The following is a 19,031-nucleotide window of genomic DNA, read 5'->3' as shown; positions in this document are numbered from 1 at the left end:
TTTTACGGGTTCTAGGATTGTTTTATTTAGTTTTACTAAATTGACAACCTTGTATCACGTACATTTTAAGGGTGTTTTTATTTGTGCTCCCTGGCCCAGTAATAAACTGTTCCTGATCAGACCTGCTTCATCTCTGTGCCCTCGGTGTCTGACTCGCTTGTATTTTAAAGAAGCTTTCTTTTTAGAGGACATTCTGGCGCGACTGCTTTAGTGTCCCCATGTGTTACATACTATGCTAATAATAGTGTACAGTATAATCCTAAATCTGCAAATGTTGAAAACTTCTATACAATCTCAATATTATGGAGGATCAGAAGAGTCAAAACACATCAAAATACATTTCATGCTTCATTAATAAATTGTGCAATAAAACATGAGTACATTTATTTCATTTTAAAAAACATTTTTGAATTCCAATTTTTAAAATGATTTTAAAATCTTTTAAAAAATAAAATCAAAGATTTACTTTGTACATTTAAAATGGTGATTCCACTCCTCATTTGAAAATCCATTTCTTCACTGCATTTCCCTTTCCTGTTAGCTTAGGATTACCATATTAGGTATTAGCTGACCTCTGACCTTATATTCCACTTGTGTGGTGTCACAGTCTCGTCTCTGTTTTTACAGAGGATGTGGTTCTGTTGGCTTCATCAGGTGATGGCCTCCAGCTCACAGTGGAGCTGTTCTCAGCAGAGTGTGAAGCCGTGTGAATGAGGATCAGCATCATGGTCCTCAGCTGGGAAAGGGTGGAGTGCCCACTCTGGCTCAGAGACAAGTTCCTGCCCCAGGTGGAGGAGTCTGAGTATCTCAGGGTTGAGTAAAGAAGGGGGAGGGGAGCAGGAATCAACAGACAGACTGTTGCTGCGGTAACAGTGAGGTGGACGCTGTACTGGTCTGTCGTGGTGAAGAGAGAGAGAGCTGAGCGTGACAGCGAAGCTCTCAATTTACCGGTCGATCTACGTCCCTGCCCTCACCTATGGTCACGAGCTGTGGGCAGTGACTGGAAGAACCAGATCATGGTTACCAGTGGGGCAAATAAATTTTCTCTGAAGGGTAGCTGGTGTCTCCCTTGGAGACGGGGTGAGGAGAATCCCCTTCACAAAAACTAATCAAGTGAACAAGACTCTCCAGGAGGTAAACATTTAAATATCCAAGTCTACCATAAAGAGAAAACTGCATGAAGGGAAACACAGATGGTGCATTACAATTCATTGCATGTGTTTTACATGAAGAATGGAGGATATACCGTCCACTTTCACTCTGTCTTTAGCAGCAAGTGGCTCTTTGTTGTTTGGCTAGCTGCACTGAAACAGGAGAATCCAGCTGTTAGCCGTAATGTTGGTGTTTGTAAAGCACTTTATAACCAAGGACTGTGTTTTTAATTTAAACATTAAACTATTAACCGACACTGATCAATGATGTAATGATCACATCTGGACTCACCGAGCCTTTCTGCAGTTCCTCACAGCTGGAATCAGTCTCAGTCGTCCCTCCTTTGAAGCTTTGTACTTCTGCAGGTCAAACTCATCCAGAACCTCCTCTGACATCTGCAGCATGAAGGCCAGAGCTGAGCAGTGGATCATAGAGAGGTCCTTTGACCTTTTCTTTGACTTCAGGAACTCTTGGATCTCCTGATGTACTGAGAGGTCGTTCATCTCCATCAGACAGTGGAAGATGTTGATGTTTCTGTCAGGACAGGAATTAAACTTCTTGTTATTCTTCAGGTTCTTGATGACTCTCTGGATGGTTTCTGGACTGTTCTCTGTCTGACCCAGCAGACCTAAGAGTCTCTGGTTGGACTCCAGACAGAGGCCATGAAGGAAGCGGACAAACAGGTCCAGGTGGCCATTTTTACTCTGGAGGGATTTCTCCATGGCTCGTTTAAGGAAATCATCCAGAGATGACTCTTTGTATTTTTTTCCCAGGAAGTCCTTCAGCACCTCTGACTTCCTGTTGGTGAAACAGTGGAACATGTAGACTGCAGCCAGAAACTCCTGGATGCTCAGATGAACAAAGCAGTAGACTGGTTTCTGGAAGATCACACACTCTCTTTTGAAGATCTCTGTACAAACTCCTGAGTACACCGAGGCCTCTGTCACATCCAGACCACACTGCTCCAGGTCTTCTTGGTAGAACATGATGTTTCCTTTCTCCAGATGTTCAAACGCCAGCCTCCCCAGCTTCAGAAGAACTTCCCTGTCAGCCTCCGTCAGCTCCTGTGGACTCGTCTCATGTCCCTCGTGGTACTTGTTCTTCTTCCTCTTTGTCTGAACCAGCAGGAAGTGTGAGTACATGTCAGTCAGGGTCTTGGGCAGCTCTCCTCTCTGCTCTGTAGTCAACATGTGCTCCAGAACTGTAGCAGTGATCCAGCAGAAGACTGGGATTCTACACATGATGTGGAGGCTCCTGGATGTCTTCATGTGGGAGATGATTCTGCTGGACAGCTCTTCATCACTGAATCTCCTCCTGAAGTACTCCTCCTTCTGGGCGTCAGTGAAGCCTCGTACTTCTGTTAGCCTGTCAACACATGTAGGAGGGATCTGATTGGCCGCTGCAGGTCGGGAAGTTATCCAGACGAGAGCCGAGGGAAGCAGATTCCCCTGGATGAGGTTTGTCAGCAGCTGGCTGACTGATGACTTCTGTGTGACATCAGACAGCAGCTTCCTGTTGGTGAAATCCAATGAAAGTCTGCTTTCATCCAGGCCGTCAAAGATGAACAAAAGCTGAGAGACAGCCAGCTTCTCTGCTGTGACCTTCTGTAGTGTTGGATGGAAAACATGGAGCAGCTCCAGAAGACTGTACTGCTCATCTCTGATCAGGTTCAGCTCCCTGAATGAAAGCAGAACCACCACACTGACATGTTGGTTCTCCAAGCCCTCTGCCCAGTCCAGAGTGAACTTCTGCACTAAGAAGGTTTTTCCAACACCAGCCACGCCGTTGGTCAGAACCACTCTGATGGGTCTCTGTTGGTCAGGTAAGGCTTTAAAGATGTCCTGGCACCTGATTGGAGTGTCATGGAGGGCGTCCATCTTGGAAGCTGTCTCCAGCTGCCTCACCTCATGTTGGCTATGAACCTCTTCACTCTGTCCCTCTGTGATGTAGAGCTCAGTGTAGATCCTGTTGAGGAGGGTTCTACTTCCTGTTTCATCACTTCCTTCAGTCACACGTTCACATCTCCTCCTCAGACTGATCTTATGTTCATCTAAAACCTCCTGCAGACCAACATCTGCTGAAAGAAAGAAAAACAGAAAGAAAACTCTTCAATGTCTGAACAACAACAAGAAGTCCAGTTTTCAGAAATGAGTCCATCAGCAGACAGATGTTCAGTCTTACTTTGTACACAGCTGCTCTGACTGGCTGTCTGCAGTCCAGCTCTGCTTCTGGATCTTTCTCCACACTGGGGACAGGACCAGTCTCCTGATGAAGCAGACTGGTCCCAGTATGAGGAGATGCACTGTCTGCAGAACCAGTGTCCACAGCTGGTAGAGACTGGATCCTTCAGGACGTCCTGACACAAAGCACAGCAGGACAGCTGCTCCTCCTCACAGACACCACTCCTCTTCCTCTTCCTCCCTCTGTGAACACATTTCTTTATCACTAAAATCATTGACTGTCAGTGACAAACATCCAGATTTGATGACACTGTGCAGAAGCTCTGATGGTCACAGAGAAAAGTCAAAGTGGAGAAACTTGTGTTTGAGTTCAGAATCCAAGTTTCCTTTGCTGTTCCTGCCTGTCTTATTACAACAGAGTGATCAGCCTACAAACTCCACAGTAAAAGCCTTCATCACAGAGCTGATTATGTCCTTCACTGGATGTACTGGAAGTTTGGGATCCATCACTTTCAACTGACCTTTGACCTCCTCTAAAAACTGTGGTGGAGCAGCGGTGTCACATTCAGAGCTTTCAGCTTTATTTTGAAAGAGTTCAGTCATCAGGAAGTGAACTTCTGGGTTCTGATTTTCTTTCTATTATTTTACAGAAGTGAAGAAGAAGAACTAAAAGCTTTGAAATGATCTGAGTGATATTTTTGAACATTGCCACCAAATTGAGTTCAGCCTCCAGCAGTAACTTTGTTTCATGATGCCTCCCTGATGATGTGATGTTTGATTACAAACCTGTTTATGTGTTAGACATTAATCACATGAACACAGGCAGAAAAAAGAAGCCAATGAAACAAATGACAGAAACGTGTTCATTCACTGCCATGATCCATATTTTCTATGTACAGATGTTTGTAAAGAACACGTGTGCAGCGCTTTGTTCTGAGTATCTGCTGTCAGCACACAGTGCAGCAATAACTACAACCACACGTTTCTGTAGATCCTGAACATCAGCCTGGAGGAATCTGACCTCAGGTCTGCACACAGAGGAGCTTCACCTCTGGGATGATGCTGGCTTCAGCTCCTTCTACAATCAGGCAGAAGCTTCTGCACCATCAGGACACAAACAGAGAGGAGCTTCTATCCTCAGACCATCCAAGTCCTAAATCAGAACATGCTCCCCTCATAGCATCACCATCAGGGTTTCAACAGGACCTTACATCATGTTCTTGTCTCACTGTCATATTTCAGATCATACCTGATTCATTATGACGTCACACGCTGCTACACTGATCCTGCTGCTTCATTACTGCTGATATTACTCTGCTCACTCTGTTCAGTTACTCTGTTTACATCACTTTGCTCATTTGCTTTGTTCTGCTTGCACTGCTCTGTCAGTACATGCTGTGCTAATGTGGCACAAAGCACTTTAACATTACATCTGCACAATGTTTCATTATTTCATTTAATGATTGTTTATAATGTTTTGTCCAGTCACAGGAGCAGCTCAGCACATTTCACTGTGTTGTACGTGTATGACGATGCCTGTGACAAATAAACAGCCTCGGACTCTTCAATCTTCTGCATTTCTTTGGAGATCAGCTCAGTGGCCTGTTGAGACCATCTTTCTATTTCTGATGACTCAGTTCAGATTATTATCCTGATACTTTCTTTTAAAATGTGATGAAATCATTTATCTGATGTTCTGACACAAATACACCAAAACAATCCCAAACAGCACAAACCACCACGTTACACACAGTGTAATAAAAATACAGGCAACTACAAATAAAAACACTTTTAAAATATAAACTAAAATTACAAAGTGGTCACAGAATTTCAAACACCCGTAAATGAGTCAGCAGCTCTCTTACATGGTCAGCTGAGCTCCATGATTGAAGAACATTGTTGCTGCAGGTTCATGACTGAAGTTTAGAGGTCTGTTTTTGGACCAGTCACTCCTCATAGACACACAGCTGGATGCTGGAGACTGTGACCTCTGAACTCTGCAAACACAACCACATTGCATTCATTTCACATCAATTAGTACACCACAAAAGGCATGCAAGAAACACAGTATGAAGGCAAACTTCTGGCTTCAATAACATTCAACAGGTCAGGTGGAAACTTTTCTCAGATTTGATTCATGTTTTTATAGAACGATCCAGCTAAAAAAAATATACCATTAGGTCAGGGGTCAGCAACCTTCAGGACCCAAAGAGCCATTTGGAGCCAGTTTCCACGCAAAAGAAAACACTGGGAGCCACAAATACTTTTTGACATCTAGAATGAAGATAACACTGTATATACTGTTTTTTACCTTTATGCTTTGTGTGAACAACTAAGGTGTGTTGCTTATGAAATCCATGAAGTGCTACAGAGAAAATTACAGGTTATTTATGTAATGAACACATTTGAACTCTTAAAGAAATATAACCAAAGGAAAGACACCCAGCTGAACTAAAATGATGTAGCAAACAAAAGCTGCTGTGAGCCGCCACCCTTATATCTCCTTTGGGCTTTTGGAGCCTTGACCTGACTTTTAAAAAATAATTGGAAAAAAAGCTCTATGCTGCTGAAAGATGAAAAATAGATATTTGCAAAATTCTGCCTAAATATGTATTTTACCTGGTTAATGTGTGTGGCGGGGCGTGGTCTGCAGCGCCGCTGCAGGGGAGGCGGACGCACCTGAGCGGCACCCGCAATCACGCCTCGCCGCCTTAACGTCTGTGCTGTTGTGTTGGTGTGTGTCGGGCTGTGAGCTGCAAAGCTACAGCCGGCTGTGTGCGTACAGCAACCGTGTGAAAAGTGGTCAATAAAGAGAAGCTGAAAAGCGAGTTCATGCAAACATCGTCGGGTCTGCCGTGATATGTTTACAACGGGACTTCTGCTCCTGAACCTCTGCGCACAGCGTCTGCAGGTCGGGGCTGTACGAAGTCACTTTCATCTTTACAGGACTGTAAGCTGTCGTCTGTGAGGCGTGAGCGGTGTTTGTTTTTAACGTAGTTCACGGTGGAGAACAGCTGCTGACATAATGTGGATCCAAGATCCATAATTGGCCTACCTGGGGCTGAAAGTCTCGATAAATGCACGGCGTTTCGGCGGGTACACCGGCTTCCACGAGTGTGACGCTTATTTGAACGATGAAAAAATAAAAAAATATAATTTTATTTTTATATTTCAATATCACAATAATCTTCCAATTTAGAACTACAAGTTAAAAAAGAACATAAATAAAATACACTTCAGCTAAATACTTCTAATTTATTTTCCCAAACCACGCGGAGCCGCACTGTAAGGACTAAAGAGCCGCAGGTTGCCGACCCCTGCATTAGTGTTAGTCAATGTTGCAACTGAACTGAAAAACAAAAGATTTTGGTCCAAAGAAACAAAGTCACTATTAATACAACACAACCCCCCCAAAAAGAGCCATGTAGACCCCGGGCTCTATGGGTCTTGTGCTCGGAGCTTGTTCCTGTGCTGCCATGATTAGTGCCTCTGTGCTGTCTTTCAGTCCAGCTTTGTTCAGCCACTGGTAGGATTTCTGGATGTCAGCCACTTCCTCTGCCTGCTGGTGGTGCAAACTGTGTTGTTCTGAGTTTCATTGGACGTCTTTGTCCAAAGCACCAGACAAAGGGCAAAGTAGATGCATTTGCATCAGCAGGAAAATACACCCCAAACTAGCATCATCATTATACAACTTTAACAACTGCCACTAAATGATACTTCATACACAGACCAGTGTTAGGTTAAGTTATGATGTCACTGGCAGAACATTTATAGAAACAACCTTTGAACTCTGAGTCAGCAGCTCTCTTACATGGTCAGCTGAGCTCCATGATTGAAGTTCACTGTTGGTGCAGGTTCATGACTGAAGTCTGGAGGAAATATTTCTTTGGACCAGTCACTCCTCACAGACACACAGCTGGATGCTGCAGATGCTGCTCCGTCCTCTTCCTCCATCTTCTTGATGTCAGGGTGGAGTTAGTCTGAGAGGTAAACACACACACTCAGAGGTGCTGTTGTACTGGGAGCATCACACTGACGGCTTTCTAATGTTGGAGCTTTGGCCCTAAAGTCCAAACCAGTTATTTTAGAGGCTCAAAGTCTTTAAAAAACACCAAAACCATCACATTATTTAATAAGTACATGATCAGGTGGATGAAGGAACTCAGTGTGTTTGGGATCATCATCATGGTGAGGAGCCCACATGTTACGGCTCCTTTGGAGAGAAGCTGAGGATCACTGCAGGAAGTGAGCTCATGAAACCAAACTGCTGTTTGTGAGCAGGATGACTCTGTTATTGGACCTGCTCTGTGTTCTACATATGATCAATACTTCAAATATCTGTAAACATCTCATCTTGTATTTGTTGCACTTGGTCACATCTGTCTTTAAAAATAGATTTTAATGTCACTGAGAGTTCTTTTCTACCTTTATTGATTTATTTTGGAATAAATTAAATATAAAGGTGCCAAAAACTGCCTGCAGCTTCTGCTCTGTGACAGGAAACTACTGTCAGGCTCAAAATGACTTCAGATTATTCATCACAGAGTGTTTATAGATCACAGGACACGTTACAGTTTTACAGCCTCACGGACATAAAACTCTTAAAGTTTGTTTCTGAAGGGATTTTCAGATCAGACCTGATGTTTCTGCCTACAGCCTGTTTACCGATATAATCAATATCAGATATCAGAGCAACAGAAACCTCGGTGATCAGGACGCCGGGACTGAGAACAGGAAGTGGCTCAAACGTCGCACTTTCATAAAGTCAGCCTGAACTCCACTCACAGAGTTTCTGTCGCCATTTTAGTTTTAAAACACGTCGAGATAAGGGCGGGTCTTACTGTGAACCTGCGCGCTCATTGGCTAATAACTTGAGATTGACAAGTCGTTATCCAATAAGCGCGCGGCTTCTCCCAACATAAAGTAGTTTCCTTTGAAAAACCAAAGTCTGATTATTTTTGCCTCCACTGACGGAGCCTGTTGTTCCCGCCACAGAGACACAGTAATGTCAGAGCGGTGTTAACACTCACCTGCCTCAGCACAGCTCTCACTCTCCTCCTGCTCTCTCAGCTAAACTCACTTCCTCTCTACTTACAGGAAACCAGCGCTCAGAGGAGCCGACCGGCCTCACGTTTCACCCACAGACACGAACAGCGTGGAATTATTTTATGTCATAAGAAGAAACATATTCATGTTAACACTCACCTGCATCAGCTCCACCTTCCTCCTCCTGCTGCTCTGAACGGAGGATCAACACTTTCACTTTCACTGCTCCTCCCTAAACACAGAGGATGCTGGGACTTGTAGTTTTTACCTTGTGTGATATTTATGGCTGTGACACTAAATCACAGCATGTAAACTTCCTGCAAACATGTCACAGGCGATAAAAGTTTCACATTAAAGGTGAAATTATTTTTCTGTCTCATGTTCAATAAACAGTGAGCTGGGAAAACTGAAGAACAGACTTCAGACGTTCCCTGCAGAGTTTCTGCTGCTCGGTCGTCTGCATGTTGCTGAGACTGAGCTGATGATGAAGCTGTGACGGGTTTATGGCACGTTTGGTTCTGGAGAAGAGTTTTACTGTCGGTGCAGGTGAAATGATCAGAGGTTACAGCCTCTGGTTAAAGTGGAGGCAGCGATCAGGACAGCTGAGCAGCAGAGGTCTCGAGGGTCCTAAAGTGTAAAAGCATCAGAATCAGAATCAGAAAGGGTTTTATTGCCAAATGTTGAGCAGGTTTACAACATTAGGAAATTGCTGCGGTGCTTCAGTGCAAACATACTGTCATAAATTACGCTTAAATAGACATGAAAATAAAAATAAGAATAAGAATTAAAAGTGCTAAGTAGATAGATATATACATGATATATACATGAGTGCAGGTGGTGATCAGTGCCAAACATGGAATGATGCAGTGAACACAGCGTAGGGTGTTAGTGGTGGGAACAGTCATACGGTTATTGTTCATGAGTCCAACAGCAGAGGGGAAGAAACTGTTCTTATGGCGAGAGGTTCTGGTGCGAATGGACCGGAGCCTCCTGCCTGAGGGGAGCAGGTCAAACAGACTGTGTCCAGGGTGAGAAGGGTCAGCTGAGATCCGAGCTGCACACCCCAGTGTCCTGGAGGTGTATAGGTCCTGCAGAGATGGGAGTCTGCAGCCAATCACCTTGTCAGCAGAGCGCACAACACGCTGCAGTCTCTGTTTGTCCCTGACAGTGGCTCCAGCGTACCACACAGTGATGGAGGAGGTGAGGATGGACTCGATGATTGCAGTGTAGAATTGCATCATCGTCCGTGTTGGCAGGTTGAATTTCTTCAGCTGCCTCAGGAAGTACATCCTCTGCTGGGCTTTCTTAATGACGGAGGTGATGGTGGGCTCCCACTTCAGGTCCTGGGTGATGGTGGTACCCAGGAAGCGGAATGAGTCCACAGAGGTGATGGGGGTGTCAGACAGGATGATGGGGGGGAGTGGAGCTGTGTGCGTCCTGAAGTCCACAATAATCTCCACTGTCTTCTGGGCATTCAGCACCAGGTTGTTGTGGCTGCACCAGGACACCAGACGTTCAACCTCCCTCCTGTAGGCAGACTCATCCCCGTCCGAGATGAGTCCAATAACGGTGGTGTCATCAGTGTTAGTAACACAAAGATCACAGAATGGGATCATCCACACAACACTAACATCTAAATCCACGGCAGGAACTCTTCCAGTGTCCTGAAAAATCTGTGTGCACGATGCTGAGATTAAAATCTGTCTGCTCATCTTAATGCAATATTTACTAAAGTCTGGTAGAAGTTTTACTGATTTCCAGTCCACTTAGCAGACGTGTGGATAGGTGGTGGGTTGTAGAGCAGACTGAAAGCTTTAAGTTCATCCTCTGATTAAAAACTCAGACCCACAGATACAGGAAGTATAACGCTGGTGTAAGACAGGAAACAGCAACATGGCAGCCATCTTTTTCCTCCCATGATGACCAGTGTCCCAGCAGAAGCTGGGGTTTGTTAGATCCTGTTCGATCCAGAGGAAACAGGCTAAAAGAGTCGATCAGGGGGGATCATGGTTTTATTATGTGCTCGTTATGATTGAAGCTCTGGTTGTGTGTTAGAGACAGAACCTGCAGATTCCTCCACTCTGCCTCCTCCTCTGCAGGAATCAGCCTCTTGGCTGGTTTTATTCACCAACGTGAATAAAATCATCAAACTAATCTAAGTTCATTGTGAAATGCCTGAAAATGGAGGAATAAATCTGTCAGTTACCGTATAAAGTTTGAGTTTGTCAGTGTTTTACACGGAGACGGTCGTCAGATGTTGAATGTTTAGCATGAATGTTCCACATCTGGAGAAACCTTCAAGATTAAAGCCAGTGAAAAGTGAAGAGTTTCTGCAGCAGCCGCACTTCCTGCAAATCTGTTCTTTCAAAATAAAGTGAAGAGTCTAAAATTATATTCACGACAGGTTTAAAGGTGAAGGTGGTCACATGGTTTTAGTGGAATGCCTACGTGGGCGCGTCTGAGTGATTTTGATTCAGATTCGTGCAGCGTGGAGCAGTAAACACTTGTTTTTGTTCATCTGGACTCATGAAGGATTCCAGTTAGCACATTTCCAGCCAATGAAACGTAACTACAGATGAAGACAAACACATTTAAGCTGCCTGACTCTCGAGTGTGGGTGCGTGTTCCCATTTTCAGTCTGTTTTAGTTTTCAGTTTAGAGGAACGCTGCAAACTCACAAAAACTTCTTTCTTGTGAGGTTTTGTTGGCAGACTGATAAAAGCAGCAGCAGCTGGTGTTTGATGAGCAGACGTGTGTTTCCTGTTCTGTAATAATCAGCTTGTTACCATCACATAATGAACTCAGCCGTGACCAATGAGGCCGTCCTTGTGCGGTTCTCTGGCGCTGATTCTGACTGTGACCTTCACCTCTGCAGGGTCATGTTTGGGGCTTTTAGCATCTTTGTGTGTCGCTCAGATTTAATTCACTCTTGTTTTGAGGTTTTGTGCCTTTTTGTTTCATTCTTTGTGCGTTTATTTTCTCTTTAAGCCTTTCAGGACTCGTGCTGTTGGCTTTTTCCTGGTGTGTTATTAGTATTTTTCATTTCTAAACTTATTCTAAAAGAAGGACCGATGGAACATTTATGTGAAAATAAACATGATCATTTAATGTTTTTGTCAATCACAGTGTTGGGACTAACGCGTTATTAAGTAACGTGTTACAGTAACTACGTTATTATTGTGGTAACGAGCACGGTAACTAGTTATTATACTAAAATCAGGAACGCGTTAGTCGTTACTGGGATTTAGATAGGCTCGTTACTCGTTACTTCGTGTGGTGGCTGTCGCGGAGCTTCCACAGATTGAGTAACATTAGCAAGTGGTGGAAGCCAGCAGGTGGAGGAGGGAAAGGGGAGGCAGAAGGAAAAGAGACCCGAGGCAGCCGCCGGTCCAAGTGTGAACTGAACTTCAGGTAAGAAGTTATGACCTGCAGTCTCTCTGGGTCAGATATGAACCAAGTTTAGGTGGAGTTTATTTTCGTTATTCTGACTTTTTCCGTACTGCGTGCTAGCTAGCATGACAGAGTTTCTATACAGCTGGGTGGGTGCTATGAAGTTAATGATGTTGAACTTTATTTTGTTCATAAGTTATTAGAATTGCCAACCGTCTCATCTGGTATTCAGAGAAAATATTACGCATTTCTTATTGAGGTGAAAAGGAACAGTTAGTCCCGTAATTCAGCTACAATGAAAAAGGCACAAAGCTGGATTTATTCTGTGTCTTTGCTGCACAGCTGCCTCTTCTCCTCTCATTCTCCCCCCTCCCTCTCCTGTTTCTACTTCAATCATGAAAACTGATCAATGATCAGCTGATCGTCTCTCTTGTTTGTTTATCTCCCACTTTGCATCAGAAAGAGGAAACCAGCGGAGTTCACATTAAACAACAGCAGCACGTTTAAGCTTGATCAGCTGTTGTTAGAATTTATTTCATATTAATTTCTAGTATCAGCTGATGTTTGCTGGAGCCACAGCTGCAAAAAAGCTGCTGGTCATGATGTCGGTTTGGTTATGTGGTGAGAGGGAAACATGAAGATGAAACCAGGAGATGTCCTTACTGAATCATCAGAGCTGTGATGGAGAAACAGGTTTACCTTTTAGGTGACATGAATGAGTTGAAGGGAAGTTATGAACTGTTTCTGAGAGACAAATAACACCAGGATCCTTTTTTAGGTAGCTGACAGCTGGTAACTGTGCAGGGGCGGGTCTAGCAAAGTTTTGCCAGGGGGGCCAGGTAGGGCATTAACAGGGAGAGGGGGGCACAAGGAAATTGTCACTGGCTGGGTCTCCGACCCAGCACTTTGAGCTTTCTTTGTATTGTTCTCATTTTTTGAGATGTTGTTAGTTTTGTGTTATTTCCTATTTGCCTTTAGTTTAGGCAGTTATTGTTCCTGGGTTTTCTGTTTGAGTTCTTGCATTATTCATCACGTATTTGGTATGTTAAGTTTGTATTGTCATGTCTAGTTTTAGTGTTTCCTGTTTTATTCTGACAGTGTCATGTGTTCTTTGGTCATTGTATTTAGTTTCACTCCTCCTGGTCCTGTCATTAGATTCATGTCAGTCAGCTGTTTCCTCATGTGTCGCCACTTCCCCTGATCACCTCATGTCTGTATTTAAGCCTTTTGTTTTCTTCATGCCATTGTCAGTTCGTCTGTTTATTCTCACCAGAGTCATGGTCATAGTCTTAGCCTGTTTATTTTTCCACCTCGGTCATAGTTATAGTTTTTGGTCTTAGTACCTTTAGTGTTTTGTTTCTTAGTGTTTTGCCTGTTTGCTTTGGTCTCTTGGTTCATTTCCTGCCGTCATCGCAATAAAGGTTCACTTTTCTGTTAATCATTACTATTCCTCGTCATCATCTGCTTTTGGGTCCTGTTTCCGCACACATCGGCGCACCCCGCCGTGACAGAAATACTTTTCTTTCTTATTCTCGTTTAAAATGTCTCGCTTTTAAAAAATAATTATCTGAATCTTACAACAAACGATTGATAGATTGATACATATATACCATCAAGACAGTGAGCATCACTGTCACAACAGCGTTTGTTTTCATTCAAAGGCTTTAGGATTTTTGCTATAATGGTGGGCCGGTCTCTAGTCAAAATGCCCAGGCTGATTTTTTTGTCCCAGTCCAGCTCTGTATGCAGCTCATCTGCAGTCTGGTGTTACCTACATCTTCCTATTCAGAAGGCAGAATTTCCGAGTTCTGAGTACAATCGACAGCACCACGACTGCAGTTTTTGTGTTGGATGTAAAAGGCGCACATGATGCTGTGACGTAGGCTAGAATCATGGTGGCGGTCAACGGCGGTCCAGGTGTGGGATTTCTCTCGTGGAAATATGCACATTATCTTTTCCTTTCTATTGGTAGGTGGCACAGTGCACTTGTGGCAGGTAAGCAAGCTAGAAGACTGGCAAAGTTATGGAAGCAACACATTAACAAGAGAATTCTGAGTAAAACCAAAGTTACTTTCCCTAGTAACTAGTTACTTTGAAAGTAACGAGTAACTTGAAGTAACTGAGTTACTTTTGATAGAAGTAACTAGTAATGTAACTAAGTTACTAATTTAAAGTAACTTACCCAACACTGGTCAATCATTAAAAATAAATCCTGGTCTTTCATTTTGCTGCTGCATTGTTCACAGAAACACATATTTTCCTGTTTCTTTCTGTTTGTGTGTTTCTGCTTTTGCCTGTTTAGAGCTGCTGAGCAGGAAAACCCAGACGAACAAAAACCTCTTTTAAGTAAATGTTTGAGTCACTTTGGGTCTGAAATGTAAAAATCTGCAGACTGAAACAGATTTGAAGGCATCACAGGAACAGCCTCACATTCAAAACATGAAAGAGAGGACTTTTATTTTGAAACACTCAGGAAATGACAGAGGGAAAGTTTTTTAATTAAAACAAATTATTAGTTTATACAACCACCAAAACTGTGATGATCCTCCTTCTCCCTAAGATGGCAAACTGAAACACAAGTTTCCTTGTGGCTCAGGAAACTAACCACTCCAAGTTGGTGACTTTTGGAGATTTAATTTCCTGGATGATTGAGAATGCATCAAGACGAACACAAAAGGAAGTTCACCGCTTTTAGCAGCTCCCCCCCAGACAAACAAAGAGGCAGTTGGCAGTTAGAAATCAGCAATCATTCACACACCCCCACTCCCCTCCAGAATTCTCAGGTAACAACCTAATTTACATATGAATGACTAGCCAATTTAGCTTCCACTTGGCTGAAGCTAAAGCCTAGCTAAAAGCCTACCAGCCATTTGGCAACTCAGCCCATCACACATCCACGTCTCTCCTTGTTTCGTCTTTTATTATGAAAGGGTTGTGTTTCCATGTTCAGTGTGTTTCATTTTGCTTCCCCTGTGGTGTCAGGTTCATTTGTGTCAGCTGTGTTTCCACTTCCCTCCTTTCTCTTCTGTGTGTTTAAGTCCGCTGTCTTCCTCTGGGCAGTGTTGGTGCGTTTTCCTCCGTTCACGTTATTCCGGGTTTCAGGTTATCTCCTGATTCTGTTTAGGTCCATGTTCATGTTCATGTTTTTTCATCAGAGTTTCTCGCATGCACCTCCTCGGATTCATGTTCATGTTTTTCTTGTCATAGTTGTCATAGTCATACCGAGTTATTCCCAGTATAGGTTTTAGTTTTAGTTTCCGCCCCTGTTTGCTGGGCCTTGTTTTGTGTTCGTGTTTTTCAACCTAATAAATGGTTTGTTTTTTTGTTAAGATTCAGTTCCATCTCTCCCTTGTCTGCTTCCGGGTTCATATTGCAATCACATCAGCCACAGTGACAATAAACTTATTTTGATTTTTAACTTTCTTTATTTTTTCAACAATATTATGTATATATAAACATTTTGCATCTTACAATATAAAGCCTGGATCCTGCACATATTGCACTTTGAACTTGAACTGTGTTGTCTGTTTATTGGAGATTGTACTACTTGAATTCATTATCCTGGTGATATAACACATTAATTCTCCATTTGGAATCAATATAGTATATAATACAGTATCTGTCTATCCATCTATATAGCTATTGAATTGAACTGGAGTGAATGGAAGAGAATTAAATAATGGATTTCATGTTCATGTTTATCTATGTTGTAACAGTGACGACTTGAGACATCTGTTTGGCCGTATATGAAGAGAATTAAATAAAATTTAAATAAAAATGATATTAACTGTATTTATACATTTTATATTTTTGGATGAGACACTGTCAGTGTGCTGTTATATAACTCAGTATTTTTAAGGCCTGACTGGTGGCATTGGTGCCCATTGCTTTACTGTGCTGTTGGATGTGTATGTGGGCTATCCCTTGTACCTGACATTTGATTGGGCATCACTGTGTTGCTATGGTATGATCCTGGTAGTTGTTGTTAATAAAACAATAACAAATTCAAATTCAAATTCAAACATTGCTGCATTCTTCTGTCACTGAGGATTCCAAACCTGCACTCAGTCTCCTCATTACTTTGGTATTGAACAGACAAACTTTGGAGCTCCTGCAAACTTTATTCACAAACTGCAAATATTTTACACAAATCTGCGACTGACAACAAGCACAGAGACTTCAAACAATCACTGAAGTAAGGACTGAAAGATTTACTTTTAAACAATAATGATTAAGACCTTTTTCGTAAGGTTGTTTTCCCTTGATTGCCAGCTGTTACTGTTTTTATCTTCATATCTTTCATATTTGTCCACCTAAACAATGCTTTAATGATACAGTTTGAGAAGTTTGATATGAATTTATCCAACTGACTTGAAAATGAAACTGACAACTGTCCTGTAATCTTACACAGAGAAACCAAATCCTGCGTCTTTGCCTTGACAGACGCCTAAAATGGCTCGAGCTGTGGTAAGTTACCCTTCACTGTGTCTGTTTCTAAACATTAAATCGTGTGAATTTTTAAAGAAAAATCCAACAACAACAATAATAATATGTAACAGAGCAAAACGTCAGATGACTTAAATGTTCCTCTGCAACACAAAGTCAAAGTCTGCCTCCTCCACAGGCAAAGGAGAAGCTCCCACGCTCATCCAGTGCAGACCGTTGTGCTCTGGACAATGAAGTTCCCGCTTTCATGTTCCGACCTATCAGCGCACCTGCATGTGAGCTCCTAAGTCCACCACCTGCTGATGCCAGCTTTCAGTCGAAGGACACAGACAAGATCATGCATCCAGATTTGAAAAACGATCGTTCATCCCTGGATGATGAAGTGACATTTTTCATGTGTCCTACTGATGTTCCTCTGCCTCCGAGACCTCCACCCACTGCAGAGTTAGGTCTCTGCAGAAAGCGCAGATATTCTACTGCTTTTTCTGTGGAGGATGAAGAGGAACATTTGATGCCCAAACGCATGAGGCTGATGAGTTGGGATGTCTCTAAGTCTCCAGCTGCTGAGAAGGAGTATGTTTGCTTTATGTGTCCTGAAGACAAGAGGTCTGAGTTACCTCTCAGCTCCCTCCAAGGCCATCCACCATCACAGGTCAATAATAATGACACTGACCAGTGTACCATTCTGCTGCCTCCTGAAATCCCAGTGCCTCCACCCACTGCAGAGGTAGGTCTCTGCAGAAAGCGCAGATATTCTACTGCTTTTTCTGTGGAGGATGAAAAGGAACATTTGATGCCCAAACGCATGAGGCTGATGAGTTCTGATGTTCCATTTTCTTCAGTTCCTCCACCTGCTGATGCCAGCTTCCATGCAAAGGACACAGACAAGATCATTAATCCAGATTTGAAAAACGATTGTTCATCCCTGGATGATGACGTGATGTTTTTCATGTGTCCTAGCGATGTTCCTCTGCCTCCGAGACCTCCACCCACTGCAGAGTTAGGTCTCTGCAGAAAGCGCAGATATTCTACTGCTTTTTCTGTTAATGATGAAGAGGAACATTTGATGCCCAAACGCATGAGGCTGATGAGTTGGGATGTCTCTAAGTCTCCAGCTGCTGAGAAGGAGTATGTTTGCTTTACGTGTCCTGAAGACAAGAGGTCTGAGTTACCTCTCAGCTCCCTCCAAGGCCATCCACCATCACAGGTCAATAATAATGACACTGACCAGTGTACCATTCTGCTGCCTCCTGAAATCCCAGTACCTCCAAGTCCTGCCCCTGTTGGAGTTCTAGAAACTGTTGATTTTCCTTGTGTTGATAATTAAATACATGTTTGTGGTAATAAATACATTTTTGAGCAAATACGTGTTGAGATGATTCGGTTGATTATGATGGTTATAATTATCCAAACAGTATTATTCCTAATAAGATCTTTACTTTTTCTACTTATTTTCTCCATGAACTATTTTGATGTCTATTTTGAAGATCCACTCATATCATGACAGTATGCTTATTCTCAGTAGAGTGTATAGCCACATGTGAACAAATAATAAATTAAAGTCACTCATTAACAACTTACCACATACGCCGGAGCTGAATTCAAGATGTAAGCAGACGTTTCACAGATATCTTGGTTGTCTTTCCATTTCCTACACTAACAGTATCCTGAGAATTGGCTTATAGAGCTGATATAAAGGTGAAATTTGATGACTTAATCGAAGCATCATCAGCTTAAATGCAAATGAATCCACTGTACTTGAGGTAACCTAACACTGACCATGAACGCCACAATCACTGTGCGCCAGTCCAACACAGTGCTTTACTGTGAACTCACCACAGTACTGCAAACGAAAGTGTTTATCTTCCAGTCCAATCCAATCCATCTTTATTGAGAAAGCACTTTAAAAAACCCAGGACAAAACCAAAGTGCTGTACAGTAAATGAGTTAAGAACAATAGAATAAAACATAACAGTAAAAAAATAAAACACATAATACATAAAAAATGTAAACAGCCCTATATTTCAAAACAAGATAAAACAGCAAAAATAAACTAAAAAACTCAAACTAAAAACCAACATCTTACAAGGTGTCAAAGGTCAGGGTGAAGAGATGAGTTTTCAGGAGTGATTTAAGAACAGGCAGAGAAGAAGCCTGTCTAATCTCTAAAGGCAGATCGTGTCACAGTTTCAGAGATGCTGCAGCAAAAGCACGATGTCCTCTAAGTTTACGCTCAGTCCTGGGAACATTCAGGAACAGCTGATCAGCTGACCTGAGACAGCGGGTGGGTTTATAAGACTGTGGCAGCTCAGAGAGTTAAGATGCAGCTAGGTCATGGAGAGCTTTAAGAGACATTAATACCAATAAGCTGCTAACATGATGTTGTATTTTATTTACATGTCTGTTTTAGCACTTTAACATTTGCATCTGTCTAACTGGCTAACCATGCAAGACTATTGTAAGCATTGCTCTGTAATAGTGCGACATTTTGGACCCCAGGAGGTCCTTCTGTATCTGCACGATGTTTGACCTGCAGTCTTTATAGCCGCCTATGTATATTCTTTTAAACCTTTTTATTGTTTTTAAATGATAGTTACGGACCAAATGTTAAACTATATAGTTGAATATATAGTTAAAGTGTTTCTCTAGATACAGAGAAAGGTTTTACATCAAAAGGTCATCTGTCTGCATATAAAACAGAAGCTTTCATGCAGATGCACTTCCTGTTTAGAGACTTTGAGGTTTAGGTAGTGACGGGGGTGATTTACTGAGCGTGTAAGTTTTCCTCCTGTCAACACACTCTACAATGCCGCCCAC

The 19,031-nt window shown here is 42.6% G+C and overlaps 1 protein-coding gene across 2 annotated transcripts in view; it reads right to left on the bottom strand.

Moving 5' to 3' along the window:
* The window catches only part of LOC147302844 (protein NLRC3-like), a 127,960-nt gene that overhangs the window by 83,122 nt on the left and 25,807 nt on the right, over nucleotides 1–19,031 (bottom strand). The window contains exons 1-2 of one of the 2 annotated variants that reach the window (XM_086284413.1): nucleotides 7,144–7,286; nucleotides 5,198–5,329 (exon numbers count right to left, since the gene is read on the bottom strand). The exons of the other annotated variant lie outside the window; for it this stretch is intronic. Of the exons in view, the coding sequence (XP_086140539.1) occupies nucleotides 5,198–5,329; nucleotides 7,144–7,286 (275 nt within the window). Of the gene's footprint in view, nucleotides 1–5,197; nucleotides 5,330–7,143; nucleotides 7,287–19,031 lie in introns of those variants that run through there. 2 annotated transcript variants of the gene reach the window in all.

Source organism: Aulonocara sp. 'chitande type north' Nkhata Bay, linkage group LG23, assembly GCF_057382095.1.
Source record: "Aulonocara sp. 'chitande type north' Nkhata Bay isolate Kocher_YH1m ecotype deep benthic linkage group LG23, A_spYH_male_GT1.1, whole genome shotgun sequence".
Lineage (NCBI taxonomy): Eukaryota > Metazoa > Chordata > Actinopteri > Cichliformes > Cichlidae > Aulonocara > Aulonocara sp. 'chitande type north' Nkhata Bay.
The sequence above is the reverse complement of the archived record's forward strand: the minus strand, read 5'-3'. Positions and strand labels throughout refer to the sequence as shown.